The sequence below is a fragment of the Monodon monoceros genome, unplaced genomic scaffold (genome assembly GCF_005190385.1).
Source record: "Monodon monoceros isolate NGI ecotype Baffin Bay Population unplaced genomic scaffold, NGI_Narwhal_1 Super_Scaffold_16, whole genome shotgun sequence".
Classification (NCBI taxonomy): Eukaryota; Metazoa; Chordata; class Mammalia; order Artiodactyla; family Monodontidae; genus Monodon; species Monodon monoceros.
This window is the reverse complement of record NW_021703772.1, coordinates 51,740,806-51,758,949: the sequence shown is the minus strand read 5'-3', so window position 1 is coordinate 51,758,949 and position 18,144 is coordinate 51,740,806. Positions and strand designations below refer to the sequence as shown.

Sequence of the window (18,144 nt, the reverse complement as noted above, 5' to 3'; positions counted from 1 at the left end):
CAGAACTTCAGTATTGACCACTGAGCATTAAGTGAGGGCAGGTTTCCCTGGAGTTTTTTTTCTGTTTACATTTTTGCATTATTCTTGTTTCAAAGACACTCAAAATGGTATCTATATATTAGTGATACTTTTTCAAATGAATGCTTAAGTCTAAGAGATTAGTTGAAAACCATGGAAGTAGAGAATTTTCTTTCCTTATTTTCTAATGTTGGAAGTTAATGTTATATAATAAGTTATTATAGAAATAGAATTAGAATAAGATTATTAATAATGTTGATACTTGGATTCATTCCCTGATTAACAGTGAAAAGTACTAATAGCAAATCATTGTAAAGTGGTGTAGGGTGGTGGATGACAGTATGGGTTTGAATCCTTCCTTCCCCCCTTACAAGTAGTGTGACTTTGGGCAAGGTGCTTAGTCTCCCTTTGTTTCAGCTTCTCCATCTGTGAAATTGCGATAATGATAATAATACCTGCCTCATAGGGATATAACGAAAATTAAATGACTTAATATACATGTTTACATGTATTAAAAGTGTGCCTGGCACATACAAAGCATATAATGTGTTATTTATTATATAAATAATTCTATAATTATTGTAAGAAAACATTCCTTCTTTAAATTATGCACAGCAAATATATCCCTTGCTGTACATTTTTCTGCTGTACTTAGTAAAAATACTTGTATAGGTTTTCTGAAGGAATTTAAAGAAGTTTGGCCCTAAGGCACCTGGAGGAAACCCTGATCTTAGGTTCAAGCTCACCAGCAGGATGGTTTTCTAGGGTTCTGAAGCCTAGTGATGTCTCAGGATCAACTCAGATTCATAAAATTGCAACCATCAAGCTTGCCTCTACTGCCAGAACTTGTTCACCTCTGTGTGGAACTCTCTTCCTAAATACAACACAGTAAAATAAATACAGTTGTTAAATAAAAAATGTAATTAAACTAAAATGAAATAGAGGACTTAAATAGCTGGCTTTTTCAGGCCTATGATTATAGGAGTTGTTTCTCACATAAATTGAGCATGATTATCAGCCATTATCAGATTTTTATTAGGAAGTCGTAGAATATGACACTTAAACATATTTTTCCAGAAAAAACATACTTCGAGAATGGTTTCTAATTTTGATGTTTAATTTGATATTTTGACTCTCGTTTGCCCCTAGATGACTTGGAGGAAATGGTCTTGGAAGTTTAGTACTTTCATGTCCCATATCTCCTGTAAAACTTGGGTATTTCACTTTTCATTACTCCAAGTTATTGTTATTGCTGTTAAATTCATGAACATCACTGTTACCTTTCAGAAACATCTCCACCACATTTTATTAGATGTGTGGGAAAAGTACACAGTTTAATATAATAAAAATAATATAATGAATTTAATAGTAATTAGTGTCTGATAAGAAACAAAAACAAGCGGCCATTTGGCTTAAAAAGCTGAAGGAAGGCTGCTGATCCAACCTCACAACATTGTGAGCTCCCTCTGCTGGTGTGTCCACATCAACGCAATGTGGGTACCCTGGGGAGCAGAAGCATTTACCATTTAATGAACACCTACTAGGTGCCAGGCAGTCTTGTATGCACAGGCACAAATTTTCTGTAATTTTTATAACCCTCCAGTGGTAGGCCTTGTAATCTGGTCATCTTTGAATTGGTTCGTTTGCTTTTAATCCCATATGTTTTTTCTATATTCTGAATCATGGTAAATGAAGGAATTGTATGATTATTTTCACTCGGTAATTATTGCTTCTACAAATAAAGATATCTTGCATGAATGAACAAAGAATCTTTATAGAATCTTTATAGAACATAGAATAGAACAAGGGTCATTTATTTTTCAGGATTATTTAAGAAAAATTTCTAGTGGAAGAGTTTGAAAATACAGGACTCATCTTTCAATGGAATAGAGCTTCACGTTAAAAAAAAAAAGTAATTGGTGGAAGTAAGGTCTTTCACTATTTTTCTGAAACTTGACAATTATGTCACATCTTTTGAAAGATCAGATAAATGCATGTGTTCTCTTAGTAGCCGGAAGGCCAGTCTGAGAGCCCCAATCAGATCTCTGAACTGATGAAGCCACAGCCCAGTGACACAAGCAGATAAACCAAACTCGTCATTGCATCCAAAAGTCCCAGGCTCCCCTACCCACAAAGTGTGTCACTCAAGCTGTCAAAAGGTTACAGAAAGAAGCCTTTGAGTCTGGTCTTTCCCCTTCGTCCTTCCTCAGTAGAAATGCCAAAATATTGAGAACTGATCTCAGTTGAGGAAAAGGTCAGGGTAAGATAGGGACCAAGTAAGTAACATTTTTTGTGAACACTAGAAAGTTGACTGTATAGTCTGTGGGCAGACTTGTGAAATTTTACACATTTTCAGCTGAAAAAAAAGGTTTAGAAAGTAAAATTTATCCAGATAATTCATATGTCTGAAATATGTGTACAGTTCTATTGTATATACTCCAGATTAGTGGAAAGTAACTACTTTTAGATCTTCAATTTCTAAAAGCTTTTGATTTCCTTTTTTTTAAAAAATTCTTTTCCATTATGGTTTATTACAAGATATTGAATATAATTCCCTGTGCTATACAGTAGGACCTTGTTGTTTATTTTATATGTAGTATTTTGTATCTGCTGATCCCAGACTCCTAATTTATCCCTCCCCGCCCTTTCCCCTTTGGGTTTGTTTTCTGTGTCTGTGAGTCTGTTTCTGTTTGGTAAAAAGTTCATTTATATCATATTTTAGATTCCACATATAAGTGATATCATGTGATATGTGTCTTTCTCTGTCTGGCTTACATTACTTAGTATAATAATCTCTAGGTCCATCCATATTGCTGCAAATGGCAGTATTTCATTCTAAAAGGTTTTGATTTTTGATTCTAATCTTTTCTGTTTACCAGCCCCATGGATTTGGGCAAATCACTTTACTTCTTTAAGATTCTATTTCCTCACCTGTAAAATGGGATCGATAACACTGTCCTCTGTTGCTACTCTGAGAAATAAAAGAGTTAATGTGTATGGTCAGGGCTCGCTGACATTGATATGCCACAAATATGTTATGGAGGAGGATATATCCCATGACATATGTGCAGCTTAATCGTATCTTTAGCTTAATCCTTAAAATAATAATGTCAGCATCAGCTAATGTTTTCTTGCTTTCTCTGCCAGGCTCTAGCCCGAGCCCTTCACATATACCTCATTTAGTCCTCAAAATCCTTGCAGAACCCCTCTGAGACAGGCACTTCCTGGAGGCCCAGCTAATTCTCAGTCCTACATCATCCTACTCACATATCACACTTTGTAAAGATCTTCAAACCTGCAAACGCTGTTTTCCTTCAGACCATCTGTTACTGTCTTAAAACTTAAGGGACTAATATTTTGGAAGTAGGAGAGAATAGTAGAGAAGGAAGAAGACCTCTCCAAAGCTTAGATCCCTGAGAGTTTGGTGAACATTTTGTAGTAGTATCCTCTACTAGAGGATTTTGTGGTGGTATAAGGGGTTTCAGAATTCCCTCCCTCAGCAAATATTTTGTTCCTGCCTACTGCATGTAAGGCCCTGTTCTGTGCTGTGGGAATGCCACAGTCAACAAAATAGTCAGTCTGCCCCCGTGGAGATGACAGTCAAGAGCAAACATCTAGTCTTCCATAGTCTCTGTCACGTTTTGGCACTTGGAAAAATGGCACTAAAACAGATGATGTGAATAAGAGCAAAAAAGACAAAGGGGGGGGAGTGGTAAAGAATGTACCTAATTGGCTTTGTACTAACATCCTTTGTATCCATCTATCAGAATTACTGCTTATTCACATTTATATACTCATGTATGCACTGAAACAAAATCAATAAGTGGAAATAAAAACTGAGTAGTAAGCATACATTTTTATATTTTCTTTCCCAAGTGAAAATCGAAAGAGGAAAAAAAAGAAAGAGAAAGATGGGCTTAATTTTTAGAATAAGGGTTATGGTTTTTATGTGCTTTATATTTTTAACGTCTACTGGGAAAATGCGTTCAACTGTGCTAAGAATTAGTCATTCTAGTTATATAAAAGCATGGAAAATTATCACATGTTAATTTCTGCTGACCTCTTTTATGTTAAACCATGTAAAGTACTTTTTTCAATTACGAAGCTGATTTGATTTTCTGAGTTTAGATCAGTAATGTATGAGCTGAATTGAAAACCAGATTATAAATCATTTCAGCATGACATTTGGATAAAATATAATCTGCGTTTATTTATGGTGTTCTGTCAGGGAAATTCATGAGAATTAGCTTTCTCATGACAGTTCTAATGATCATCATTTCTGACCAAATCAGAAATACTGTATTTCCACATGAAGAAAATTGGCTTAATATTTGATATCCTATTCCAATATTTAGGTGAAACCAAGGAGGGCAAAAAGGTATTACTACTATTTTCTAAATGGAGTAGTTCCTTTCACATATAACACAGAAAATGGCATAACCATGTACATTGCAGAGCAGTTGCTCACAAGCCCAGCTGCATGTTACTGGGGAGCTGTTTGAAAAATTCTGATGTCTCAACCCAGGCACATCAAATCGGAGCCTCTGGGAGTGGGACCAGGTGTCAGTATTTGTTCCAAACTTCCCCCCCCCCATCACCCCAGGTGATCCTCATGTCCAGTCAGGGCTGAGAACCACGAGAAAAGGCGTGGCCTCCAGAGCAAGGAAGTTAAGGCAAAGCTCTGGAGGGGCCCTGAGCATAAGTTGGTGATGTGAAGGGCTGACCTCTCTGCCAAGATTCTGCAGGCATTACAGAAGTAAAGGTGAAAAGTTGCTAGAAATGAAGACCCAGGTCAGTAGTGGGGATTTATAGGCTGTTCTTTGAACTGATTTTGTCTTGTAACCAGTGCTGAAAGTACCTCAGGATTCTGTTTGCTGTTGGGTGCTACTCTGTGGCAGAAGCAGTATTAGGAAGTGGAAAGAAGAAACCTATATAAGCGTGAGTCTGTATGTCTGTCCACTTACTAGAGTTACCTAAGTGTGTGACTCTAAGTGTGAGAATCTGAGCAGTGATGACATTGTGATGTCACCTGGTGAGGCTAAAACTAAAACAGAAAGGGTGCAATGGGGAATAATCTGTGGACACAGAAGACAGTTTTATAACACAAGAGTTTCTCTAGTTTTCATTTTAAGATCTACAAATAAGAGAGCTCAGCTAAGAAACAGATGACAATTCACAATTTTTGTGCATAAGAACTTTTGGGCCATTTTCTTCAATTTACATGGTATTTTTTAGTTCTAAAGTATTGTATGTTTACTACGTACATACTATTATATGTTTTTAAACATTGGGGTGGCATCTCTAGAACACTAAATTTGTTCCTAAATATTGGCCGTAATCTTAATGAAACTGTCCATTAAATATACCACATTTTAACAGAGATAATGTGTTATTTGTGAACTCCGTCCTCTCCTGTCCTCAATTTTCCTCCTGCACAATTGCTTAGTTAACTGAGTGTTGACTATAATTTGAGAAAGACTTTGGTATTTTCAGAGAAGATACTTTGTTGAAGTAACTATTGGGATAAATAATAACTTCAGCTTCAGGTAGACGAGTCTACCATTTATCATCTTTTTTTTTTTTTTTTTTTTTTGCGGTATGCGGGCCTCTCACTGTTGTGGCCTCTCCCGTTGTGGAGCACAGGCTCCAGACGCGCAGGCTCAGCGGCCATGGCTCACGGGCCCAGCCACTCCGCGGCATGTGGGATCTTCCCGGACCGGGGCACAAACCCAAGTCCCCTGCATCGGCAGGCGGACTCTCAACCACTGCGCCACCAGGGAAGCCCTATCATCTATTTTTGACATTAGTAAAAAAAAAAAAAAAAAAAATACAACTGACAATTTTAGTAAAAAGTCAAACTGAAATTTGCATCACAATGAAAATTAAAATTTGTCATTCTTTCACTTTCTTTCAATTACGTTGGCATTGTGTAGCCACAGTAACAACTTTCTATGTTAGACCTTACCCATTCAGTACTACAACATAATTGTTTTTCCCTTCCCTCTCCCTTATTCCTTCCTTTCTTTATTAACTTGAATATAGGAACCTTATGCTTCCACCTGGACCATCCTTGATCAAGGTTTGGGCTGCAGCAATATCCCCTTCCCATTCCAAGTAGACATTGCTAATCAACCCCAGCATTCTTTTTCCGGACAGATCCTTAGTCGTATTCCTCTGTCTCATGCTCTTGGCGGGCACTACCAATAGGTGGGAGTTGACATTACTATTCTCCAAGAAAATTGGCCAAAAAAAGATTATCCATATACCATCGTAACAATGTTCCAGATCATGAGAATCGCCTGGGGTAATCAGGGCCACCTGGACCAACTAAATCAATCTCTAAATCAATCTCTGGGGCTAGGAAACTTTCTTCAGTTTAGCTGTGTTGAAGGGTTGGTTTGTCCTGAACAACATTTTAAGAGAACGAACAAATGTTCATAAAATGTATGCACAAATATCTGTCCACACTCCTTAAAATCTCTCTTACCCAGGAGACTTAACTGCAAATAATTTCACTTTCTAATACTAACCTCATCTGTGAAGATATTCTGAGTTTGCCCAGGAAGCGTTATCTAGGGGTCAAGGTTATAAGTGCTTGATGATTTAGAGTGTGGTCCCTATCAATGTATGAAAACTTGGTACCAAAATTAAGTTAAAAAAAAAAAAAGTTCCATGTCCCTATCCAGTCAAATTGATGCAAATGTATTTATCTGCCTTTGTAACAGAACTGTCATGTGGCAATTGAAGTGGGTGGAAATAGCAAAAGGAATCTTAATATACTGCATCTTATTCTCCCCCAAAATCACTTACTTGAAATCACATTTAATACAGGATCCCAGCTACAAAGCAAATAAGTCACTTTAACAAAAAGAAAAATTACTGGGATGATCACTTTTTCTTGCACAGTTTAGAAGTATTGCCCGTGTGTAATATTTTATTTTTGGCTTTCTGGTTATTCATGCCTTTGTGAAAGTGCCTATTGACGTTGTTTCTTTACTAAAATAATCCAGCTTTTCAAAGTCTTTTTTTCTTTGTTGAGAACGTCACAATCCACTAAATGTAAACCGTAGGGCAGTTTGTTTTAAATACTGGCATTATTAGTATGCTAATTATACACAGCTGCTTTCCACATGCTCCATCATCACCTCCAGCTTCAACAAATTGTGACTTACATGCTGAGGACCATATTGTAGTCCTTCTATTCTTAATGTCTCAGAACAAGAAACGTTTAAAAAAAGTGCTCTGGAAATGTTGCCTACATTGCTAGATAAATGATCAAAACAAAGATGACATTCTTTGCCAAGTATTACACAATGCAGTTGGACTTGCGCAGCCAATGTTGTTTTAAACTGGTTTCCCCTCTCTTAGTCATGTTGGTTAGCTGTCTCCTATATCAAGGCCATCTCTTCCTGGTGTTACCAGTCAGAGGGCATTTCTACAAACAAAAATCACCTGTGAGAGAACAATTATGTTGTCACAGATTAACTGACGGTTACCCCAACAATGTGCACCAAATGTATGATGACAGGGAAGCAGGGAAAGGGGGCATTCCACAGAGGGCTGAAGGAAAAAACACTGGGGATAAGCATGTGTGTTTGTTTGCTCTTGTAGAATAATATTGTTTTCAAGATAACTGATGATAAAATTATTTTCAAATGCTGTAGGTAGCCCTAATGGAGAACCTTGTGGAAAGACTTGTTTGGAAGAAAGAGACAATCAATGGTTGGGGGTCACGCTTTCCAGACAGCCAGGAGAAAATGGCTCCATCGTGGTAGGTTATTGAAATTAGTCCACTGATCACATGGTGAAATCAGATACCCTGGGTGTGACTTTCACATCATATGGTCTACTTTTATGTTTTATTCAGACTTGTGGGCATAGATGGAAAAATATATTTTACATAAAGAATGAAAATAAGCTCCCCACGGGTGTTTGCTATGGAATGCCCTCTGATTTACGAACAGAGCTGAGTAAAAGAATAGCTCCATGCTATCAAGGTAAGGCATGATTTTGATATTAACTGAATCAGGAGAAATAAGTGAATGCCTTTAAAAATTTTTCTTCAGTTTTCAATTTGGGATGTTTGGTTTGGGGTGGGAGGATCTTTGAAATAGCTATGTTTCCTTTAACTACTCAGAGTATTATTTCCTTTTTTACCCATTTGCAGTTGTTTTAATTTTCAAAAATGTACTGTGTTTTTAGGACTAGGAATTCTACAATTTAATTTGAATAATTTTAGCATCTAGTTGAGCATTACCACTTTAGCATTAAATATATTTTCTATTCAGTATAAGTGAGTCTAATGCCCAGCAAGTGCAGGACACTTCAAATCATGAAATAGATTGAAAAATATGATCAGAAGCAAGAAAATTGTTTGTTTCTTGCTTTACCTTTTAGCTTCCAACAAGATTTAGAAAAATCCAAAGTATAAATGTAAGCAGATGTTTCCCACTCACTGTCTTTTTTATTTCCCCAAATTTACTTGTTTTCCTTGACATTGCAAGGGATTGGTGTCTTAAGTTTGAAAGGTCTTTCCCATAAAAATTTTAGGTCACGGTTAGTGCATGCAGAGCTAGGACATAAACTGAAATGAGCAAAGTTAGAGGTAAATGTCAACAGAGTATTGAAAAAATGATACCTGCAACAGAACTAAAATTCTGAAAATGTGTCTTTGGAAAGGATAAAATATATATGAATGCCAAGTTCCAGTTTTTCTAACCAAAATGATTATCCCAGTGTCCAAAGGAAATTTCTATTACTTGACAAAACTTGGAGCAAGTATGCAAATTGAGTTGGTTTTATTAATATTGGAGTCTTTCCTCCCTGGAATTTGATATAATAGAAAAGATTATATCGTCTGTATTCCTAATTTGCCTTTGAATGCCAAGAAGATAAAAGGTGAATTTTAACTTCTCAATTGCAGTAAAACTTACTCTACCTATTATCCTCTTTTTCATAATAGTTTATGCTTTACACTTTAAAACATTTCACAGTAGAGGCCTCTCTCCCTGGCTGTAGCGGCCTTCATGGTCATTTGGGGTCTTGCAGTCTCTCCATAATGTAAACCTGACCAGCCTGAGTCATAATCTTCAGTTCAGATGAGGCCTTTTCCCTTGTGAACTTGGTTCCCTTTAAAATCAAGTGTGCAAATGTTCGACAATAGGAATTAGCTGTATAGGCTGAAGGAAACCTGTCAAAGGACAGTCTAGTAGAGATGCAAGCTAAAGACACCCCTCAACAGCAGCACCCCTCCCCACCTAGCTGGCCCCATGTCTGGGGCTTTTAATTGCCCCAGCAACCACTTCTGACTATTCTACTGGTGTGAAGTGATGCATTTGACCACTTAATGTTCTGCAACTCTTGTCCTACTGCTGGCTGGTCCCTTCACAAAATGCTGGTGCCTCCCTGGGTGTAGATTTCAGTCCTGTACATTTTCTCATGTGTTCTCTGGGTGACTTTGTACATGGACATCCGATGTCCATAGATGACAATGTGCACCACCCCCAAATATATATATATATATACACACACACACACACACACACACACATATATATGTATGAATATATATATAAATAAATATATGTATAAATATATACCTAGCCACATTCTATGAAAAAACAAAACATGATGGCAGAAACCTAAGACACCTAAAATTATGGTAATATTTTTTAAATAAAAAAATATATATAGGACCAGAGAAGATATAAAAAGGAATGAAAAAGCATGACAGGGAGTGGTCATTATAAATGACAGCAATTTATTTAACATTTCTGGTTAGCAAAGCCAAAACGAAGATGTGGTCCTGTATCTTCATAGAGGTTTACTTATGTCAGTTCTTCAGGTAAAGCAAGTTTTGTGCCCCTAGTAAGTTTCACAAAGCAACCATTCATGGGGGCTTTGTAAGAAGAGACCCTCCATCTCCATGCAGATCTTGACTCTTATTTTCAGCCAGGCAAAAATCTAGGAAGCCTATTTTAAATGGAAACCTGAACTGGAAGCCACAAATCCTACCTCTGTCTTAGATACTCACCTGACAACTTTTTGCGTGTATGCTGCATGTTCTTCCCATGGAAAAGAGGCTGGGTAGATTTTTCTATTGCTGTTTCACAAGGATATTTTGAAGATCAACATGGAAGATATTTGTGACCTTAAATTTTACCACTTACTATTTTTTTAAAATAATACTGTAAAAGAGCTCTTAAAAGGTATAAGGATTTATAAATAAAATTATGCAGATTTTGTCTGTTTTAAAATGAAATCGTGAATTGTTTTTCTACTTTATTTTAGATTATGTGAGAAAATTTGGAGAAAATTTTGCATCATGTCAAGCTGGAATATCTAGTTTTTACACAGAGGTAATTGTCCCAAAATAGCTGCTGTGGATGTTTACATATAGAATTTTAATTTGACTTAGAAGATTGATATTATGCTTTGAAGAAAAATTGTATAATACTCAAATAATATGTCTCAAATTTGAGTGTAATACAACTTAATTTTCACCACTCAATATTCGACATATGTATTGATAAAATATTAATATTTAGATGGCTGTGTCACGCAAGACCAACTAAAAGTCTATACTAAAGAAGGTTACTTTTATGAAGAATTTAATAGAAATCAAAAGTAACTGTAGTTATTTGTTAATTTAAGCATTGAAAATATCTAGGTATGTTATATTTAGTTATTAAATTGAGGGGGAGGAAGCGTATGAGTTAACACTTTTCATTAGAAGTGTGAGAACTGGGAGATTTAAGAACTTAATAATATCCCCTTAAATGAGATATGGTCCCAAACTCTATTATTCTTTTTCTAACACTATCACATACACAGTGAGAGATCACAATTGTACTCAACTCCTAAATCTCCCAGTTTCTCTCAACAACCCATTACGAATTTATGAATGTTTTCTAAATCTTTGTAGACAGGTTGTATCAAGCCTTGGGTTAACAATTTCCTTAAATATTGCCTAGTATGGAAAAATAATAATGCTTGCTTTCTTTAAATTGACCTTTTTTTTTCAAAGTTTGGATTGTTTAGGAAATTTAGAAATGTTACATAGCTTTAACTGCTGAAGAGTTTTCATATTTCACCAGACAAGTGTCTGCTCTTTCCTTTCTTCTAAATTCCTACGTTTATCATCAAGTATGCCCCAATTTCATTTGAGTTGTTTTTTTCCAAGCTAACATTATTAAGGAACCTATTCACTAGCTTTTTGCAAATTGAAATAAATTAAGTCCATTTTTTACTCTTTGGCAACACACAATTATCTCTGTAATGAGCACTAATGAGTTACCCAGATAGGGTTTACCTTAATAGAAAACCACATTGCCTTTCTCCCCAAAGCTTACTCTAGTGTTCAGTGATTCTACCTTTGATTTTAAAATACGCTGACGAGCATGAAGTGAGAGTTTCAGTGTTTCTTCTCTGAAATTCTCATTTTAGGTGAAAATTCATTAGCTAGCTTCTCTGGCTTTTTTGATGTGTTTTTAAACTCATAAAATGCTTACATTTCAGAAATTTATAAAAATGTATTTTTGTGACTATTTACTTAAAGTGTGTATCTGGAGGAGGTTTTGGGTGGTGAGATTAAACTTTTAAATGATGATAATTTTTTTTTTCTTACAGGACTTAATTGTAATGGGAGCTCCAGGATCATCCTATTGGACCGGCTCTCTTTTCGTCTACAATATAACTACAAATAAATACAAAGCTTTTTTAGACAAACACAATCAAGTGAAATTTGGAAGTTATTTAGGTACTATAAAAATGGACAAACTCGAATTATCTCTGCCTTACAGATACTAGTAATTATAAATAAGGGAAATTATATCTTCAAATGATCAAAATGGGGTTTCCCTGGTGGCGCAGTGGTTGAGAGTCCGCCTGCCGATGCAGGGGACACGGGTTCATGTCCTGGTCCAGGAAGATCCCACATGCCGTGGAGCAGCTGGGCCCGTGAGCCATGGCCGCTGAGCCTGCGCGTCCGGAGCCTGTGCTCCACAATGGGAGAGGCCACAACAGTGAGAGGCCTGCGTACCGCAAAAAAAAAAAAAAAAAAAAAAAAAGATCTAAATGGCCAGTAGTAATTAAAAATCCATTTCAGAAACTCCCTTTTTAAGGATGTAGTCTCTGAAACTTCAGTTAACTTAATATTTTACGTATGTAACTATTATCAATATATAATTCTTAGATTGGAACTCCTGGTTTAGCTTCCTCTTTTGCAGTAAATCACTTATAAGCTTATATCTTTATGCAGTCAACTTGTTATTATAAAGATAGCATCTATTGAGTGCCTGTCATCTCCTAGGAACTTTTGTAAGCACTCTACATGAAATAACTCATTTAATCATGAATGGATGAGTAAGTATAGTTTCTTCAAGGACCAACTGAAAGTCAGTGGGACTGCGGACAGCATTCTAGACAATGGGTAACATTATGAAGAATATGGGTCTAAAAACGGCCCATTGACCTTTGCCTCATAAGTTCTTAGAATATTTCCCAGAGCATAACTATTTTTATCATTCTTATTGTAATTATTTCTGAGTATAGGCTGTTCACATTTGAAGTGAATTCCCCCCATTCATACAGAAGGAATTTATTTTAAAATGGAGGGAATTCATTTACAGTTCAGCATTTACTTGTTTATGGTTGAAGGATATCTTGAAACATTGTTTTAAAAATGTAACTTAGTATTATGCCTTTTATCACATAATAAAATAAGAGTATTTTACCTTTTGTGTAATCATACAGTTTTATCACAATAGGAAGGTTTCAGGGCAAGAAAAGTTGAAGTTTAAGAAGCCTTTTTTTTTTTTTTTTTTACTTAAAGTTCAAAATGTTATATACGCTAAAATATTTCTGTTGTAATCGTAGAAACTACCATGTCCTAATATACAGAGACTAACAAACCACATGTAAAGGTGCTATCTTTAGCTTCTAAGACTTAAACATATAAGCCATATTAACACACAGATTAATAATTGCTTAAAGCATATAAAAACGAATTTTGAGTATTGCTATTCTAAATATTCTTAAAACTCTATTTACTGTAGTCATTTTGAATTCAGTCTCATTTAATTATGAATGGATTTATGATCCATTCTATAAGTGGATTTATGATAATGAATTTTACCCATTGCGAATGATGATTCTCATGCTTGTCTCCATTTTCTTGAAGGATACTCAGTTGGAGCCGGTCATTTTCGGAGTCGGCACACTACCGAAGTAGTTGGAGGAGCCCCTCAACATGAACAGATTGGTAAAGTAAGAGTTACATTTTTATATTTATTTCTTCTAAAAGGTTCATATGGATTGCATGAGAGAATAAGACATTACAGGAGGAACTGCAAAAATTCTAAGCAATGAAGCTGGAAATGATGAGAAGTGTGCTGCATTTAGTGGTAAAACGGGCAAAAGTCATATGGTTTTTAGACAAAATTGAGCAGGAAAGCTTTCAGGAAGACTACATAAATCAAATGAGGCTCTTCTTTCCTATGAGTAATTGTTTCTGAGATAGAATTGTCTCAAGATGTCCAAGGAATACATTTATTGGTTAATAAGTTTATAGCTGAAGGCAAATGAAGGCAGCTACATTCCTGGTACAATTGTGGTAGGACCAGAAAGAACAAAATGTTATTTCTCGTTCTAGTTTTTGTTACATTGCTGCATGAACATGACTTTGAAGATTGAGACAAACAACATTTTCTTTTTTTTTCTTTTAATTGGAGTATAATTGCTTTACAATGTTGTGTTAGTTTCTGCTGTACAAGGAAGTGAAGCAGCTATATGTATTTTCTGTGCTCTCTAAGGAAACAGTAAGATTGTTCCTGAGAAGGTAGTTTTTCAAGGAAGGCATCTTAATGTGAACTTGGTTCCCTAAACCTTTTGTATCACTCTGAAAATGATTTTTCAAAAATATATTTGAGCAATTACAAGTTATGAAAATTAATGTTTTCATTGACTGAAACATTTTTAATGTGATAGCAGTCTGACTTTTCCGAATTCTTTTCCCCATTGCAGGCATACATATTCAGCATTGATGCAAAAGAACTAAATATCTTACATGAAATGAAAGGTAAAAAGGTAATATGTCTCTACCTTCGGTATCACTGAGGGCTTTGGTGAGTAATTCTGCTTTTTTCTCAATGACTGGATCTGGTTTGCCTTGGAGCAGCTTGGGTCTTATTTCGGAGCTTCTATCTGTGCGGTGGACCTCAACGCAGATGGCTTCTCAGACCTACTTGTGGGAGCTCCCGTGCAGAGCACCGTCAGGGAGGAAGGAAGAGTGTTTGTATACATCAACTCTGGCACTGTAAGTCTGATTGGCTGCAAGTTGGAAGCCATGTATGGGATTTTGATTGAAACTGATGCTTTTCTTATTCCAAAGTTCTGAGACTATAGATTTTTAGGCTTATTTTACTAATGAAAGTAAAAATTGTGGTATTGTACTGATGCTTTAGAAATGAAACGGAATATGATGATGAATGGGCCACTGTCCCATTTTTTAAAAAAAATTTTTATTTATTTATTTTTGGCTGTGTTGGGTCTTCGTTGCTGCACACGGGCTTTCTCTAGTTGCAGCGAGCGGGGGCTACTCTTGGTTGCGGTGTGCGGGCTTCTCATTGCAGTGGCTTCTCTCATTGTGGCTCATGGGCTCTAGAACACAGGCTCAGTAGTTGTGGCACACGAGCTTAGTTGCTCTGCGGTATGTGGGATCTTCCCGGACTAGGGATCGAACCCGTTTCCCCTGCATTGGCAGGCGGATTCTCAACCACTGTGCCACCGGGGAAGCCCCACTGTCCCATTTTGACATCTCGAAAGTATGAGATCAATTGTCTGGAGTTTCTCTATGCACAGCTTGTATGTGTTCACTCAAGTAGTTGAAGTTTCTTCCAGTTTTATTATGATGCAACTCTAATTTGAAAGAATGATTTTTATATAGCCCTAAAAATGTGAATGTCCTAATGGTTTGATGGTGAATGTCCCTATGTAATTTGGTAATTATAAAACACTACTAGAGGGCTTCCCTGGTGGTGCAGTGGTTAGGAGTCCACCTGCCGATGCAGGGGACACGGGTTCGTGCCCCGGTCCGGGAGGATCCCACATGCCGCGGAGCGGCTAGGCCCGTGAGCCATGGCCGCTGAGCCTGCGCGTCCGGAGCCTGTGCTCCGCAATGGGAGAGGCCACAACAGTGAGAGGCCCGCGTGCTGCAAAAAAAACTCCCAAAAAAACAAAAAACACTACTAGAAGTAGAAGATAAAGTATGAAATGTTTTTAATTTCTTGATTTGAAAACAATTGGAAACAAGATATGTTTTGATAAGATGTTAATTTGCACAATTTATATAGATTATATTCCTGATAAGAATGTAAAATTGCCATAGTTTATTCCAAAGTAGATACAGTAGTTGTAGAAATAGGTGTTTACTTGCTTATGGTTGAGTTTTCAATTCTGGGGGGTGTTTTGGAATAGAAACTGACCACTTGACAATTCAATTTAAAGAGTTCTGCTGGCCTTATCTTGACAGTCTATCTTCCTGGCATCAAATCAAAAGAAATAATCGATAGGGCCTTAATGGCGTCTTCTTGGCCTGTTTCTTTGATTTAAGAGCAAGAACAGGTTTGTGAGAAAATTGGTTCGTTTCTTAAGTCACAGCATTTTCATTTAGGATTTAACAAAGTAAAATCTGTTTCCAGAAGGTATTTTTTTAAATCAGTTGTTTCAGAGCATTTAGTACGTATTTACATTAAGCACCAGGCTAAACTCTTTACAATTTAAGAGAGAAAATACTCAGTCTTACAAAGCTGGGAGATTCTTAATGTTCCAAATATAGAGCAGGAAAGTTATTCTCGTGCTGGGATTTCCTAGACTGTTTAAACCTTAATTTTAATAGTAAAAGCATATCATCTATGAAGTGATCATTCATATCTCATTAGTAGTGAAATCAGGCATTACTCTGTCTTATATAGATATTTCACATTTTCCTATCCATAAATGGTCTTCCTTATGCTAGCTGCATACTTTTCTTTCTCTTTAAACTAAAGTTTTTGAGAACAGTTTAAACAGTAGCATATATACCTAAAGTAAGGCAATAATAGAAATGTTTTTCCCACTGAAATCTTAAGCAATCCCAATATGAAAAACATAAAAGTGAATTGCCTTTGCTTAGAGGGCAAGGGAGGAGATCTACCCATTCGACTATCCTGTTGTTCGCCCCTCACTTCTACATCACTCGAGAGGGCATCGCTGTTGAATACTGGGGTTAATTTTATCATTGATTTCAGCTTTTAAAACCTCTTGCATAAGTTATTCTTCTTTTGTTGCCTTCCAACTTCCTGCTTCTTAACTTTAAAAAGACACTAACCACTACCTGACATTATATTATATATTTATTGGTTTGGTTTGCTGTTGTTTGTCAGCTCTTCCATTGGAGTGTAGACACCGTGTGGAGAGAAATCATCTGTTTTATTTACTACTGTTTCCTCAGGGCTTGAAAGAGTCCTGGACAAGTTGGTGCTCAGTAATTGTTTCTGCATGAACTCAAGAAAGAATGATACTTGAATGAATCTGGCTTCCACCTACTTCTGCTAAAATAGCTCTCAGGGGTCCCCAGTGAACTCTTGGTCACCATTCTGTGCCTGGAGAATACTTGAAGAATAGTGATCACCACTTCTTGAAGCTCTTCCCCTGGAACTTCAGTGCCTTTGTGTTGTTTTAGGTCTGCACCTTCTCGTCCTCGCCTCTTCTGCTTTCTGCTCTTTAAATTAGGCATTTCTCTAGGAGCAAAACAAGTATAGGAATTTTTTAGTTGGAAAATAAAAGGCGAAGGGCACTTCACAAGGGGAAGAACGTGTGTGCTATGGGAATGAACAGACTTGTCTGAGAAGCGGGAAGGATCTATGATGAGTAGTGCATGGGGTTTGTTTTTGGTTTTGTTTTTAATACAAGGGAGTGACATGATCAGAGTTTGGAAAGAGGTCTGGCAGCTGTTACTGCAACAACTCCTGTTGAAACATTATTGAGTGTCTAATTGTAATAACTCATCTTCCAACTTCAGAGACGACAGTTGACCAATCCATGCTTCAGTGCTGCTGGAAAAAGATCACCAAGGCCAGCTTCAGTCGTGTCACTCCTCAACTCAGAAACCTTCAGTGGCTCTGTCTTGTTTTCCAAATTGAGAGTAAATTTCTCCCAGCCTTCAAAGTCCCACCCCATAAGACTGCAGTCTGACTTTTTTCGGCCTCATTCATTGCACATACTGTTGATTATAGCCAAATTCTTTGCAATTTTTGTTTTGCTGATTATTTTCTCTGTATATCAAAACTTTGCCCATCCTTCAGTAGCCACCTTGACCGCTACCTCCTTTTTTGAAATCTCTGCTGGCTCTCACAGTTAGATATGCTCTCCTTGCTTGTCAGTATTGCAAAGCAGTCTGTACTTCTAAGTCATTTACATGCTTGGACTATGCCTTTTCTGTAACTGGGGGCTTCTTCAGGAAAGGGAGTGTCTTATACACACAGTGCCTTGTCCCCTTTCACCCATTCAGTCTTTGCACAGTGCATTGCCTTTGCTAGGAACTCACTAAATATTTGCTAAATTGAATTATCAAAATGATTTATTGGATTTTCAAAGCTAGGGATCATGAGTTTGACAATTTTTTTTTGTCCTCTGAGCTCTAATCATACTATTATATGTGTTGACATACTTGACAAATATTTATTGAATTGAACTGAGATGTGTGTACTAAAGCTCAGGCTATAGTTTGTCCAGCCTGTTTGAAGCATTAAGAAAAAATCCATACCCAATTACAACAGTAAATCATGTGTAAAGTTGTGTTATAATGACACCTTTCTCCCCCTTTCTATCTAGGGAGCAGTAATGAACGAAATGGAAATAGAGCTCATTGGAAGTGACAAATATGCTGCAAGATTTGGGGAATCTATAGTCAATCTTGGCGACATTGATAATGATGGCTTTGAAGGTAATTAAAAGTATCCAATTTGGTACATGATTTCCACTTTTAAAGTGGCACATGGAAAAGAATATAATTGGAGTTTTATGTTGTTTGTCTTTCTGTAGAAAATGGAGGCAGACTGGTATGCTAAGTTTTTTTCTTTAGTGTTA

At 36.7% G+C, this 18,144-nt stretch overlaps 1 protein-coding gene across 6 annotated transcripts in view; it reads left to right on the top strand.

Annotated features, from left to right (window-relative positions):
• The window catches only part of ITGA4 (integrin subunit alpha 4), an 88,487-nt gene that overhangs the window by 16,784 nt on the left and 53,559 nt on the right, over window positions 1-18,144 (top strand). For 2 of the 6 annotated variants that reach the window (XR_003793811.1, XM_029224446.1), the window contains exons 3-10: window positions 7,683-7,789; window positions 7,886-8,015; window positions 10,309-10,376; window positions 11,647-11,776; window positions 13,199-13,284; window positions 14,041-14,103; window positions 14,195-14,332; window positions 17,890-18,001. Coding sequence is in view for 3 of the 6 variants with exons in the window: in XM_029224446.1 (XP_029080279.1) it covers window positions 7,683-7,789; window positions 7,886-8,015; window positions 10,309-10,376; window positions 11,647-11,776; window positions 13,199-13,284; window positions 14,041-14,103; window positions 14,195-14,332; window positions 17,890-18,001 (834 nt within the window). In the remaining 3 variants the exon portion in view is untranslated. Of the gene's footprint in view, window positions 1-2,817; window positions 4,810-7,682; window positions 7,790-7,885; window positions 8,016-10,308; window positions 10,377-11,646; window positions 11,777-13,198; window positions 13,285-14,040; window positions 14,104-14,194; window positions 18,002-18,144 lie in introns of those variants that run through there. The other 4 variants (XR_003793813.1, XM_029224448.1, XR_003793812.1 and 1 more) reach the window with 4 other exon arrangements.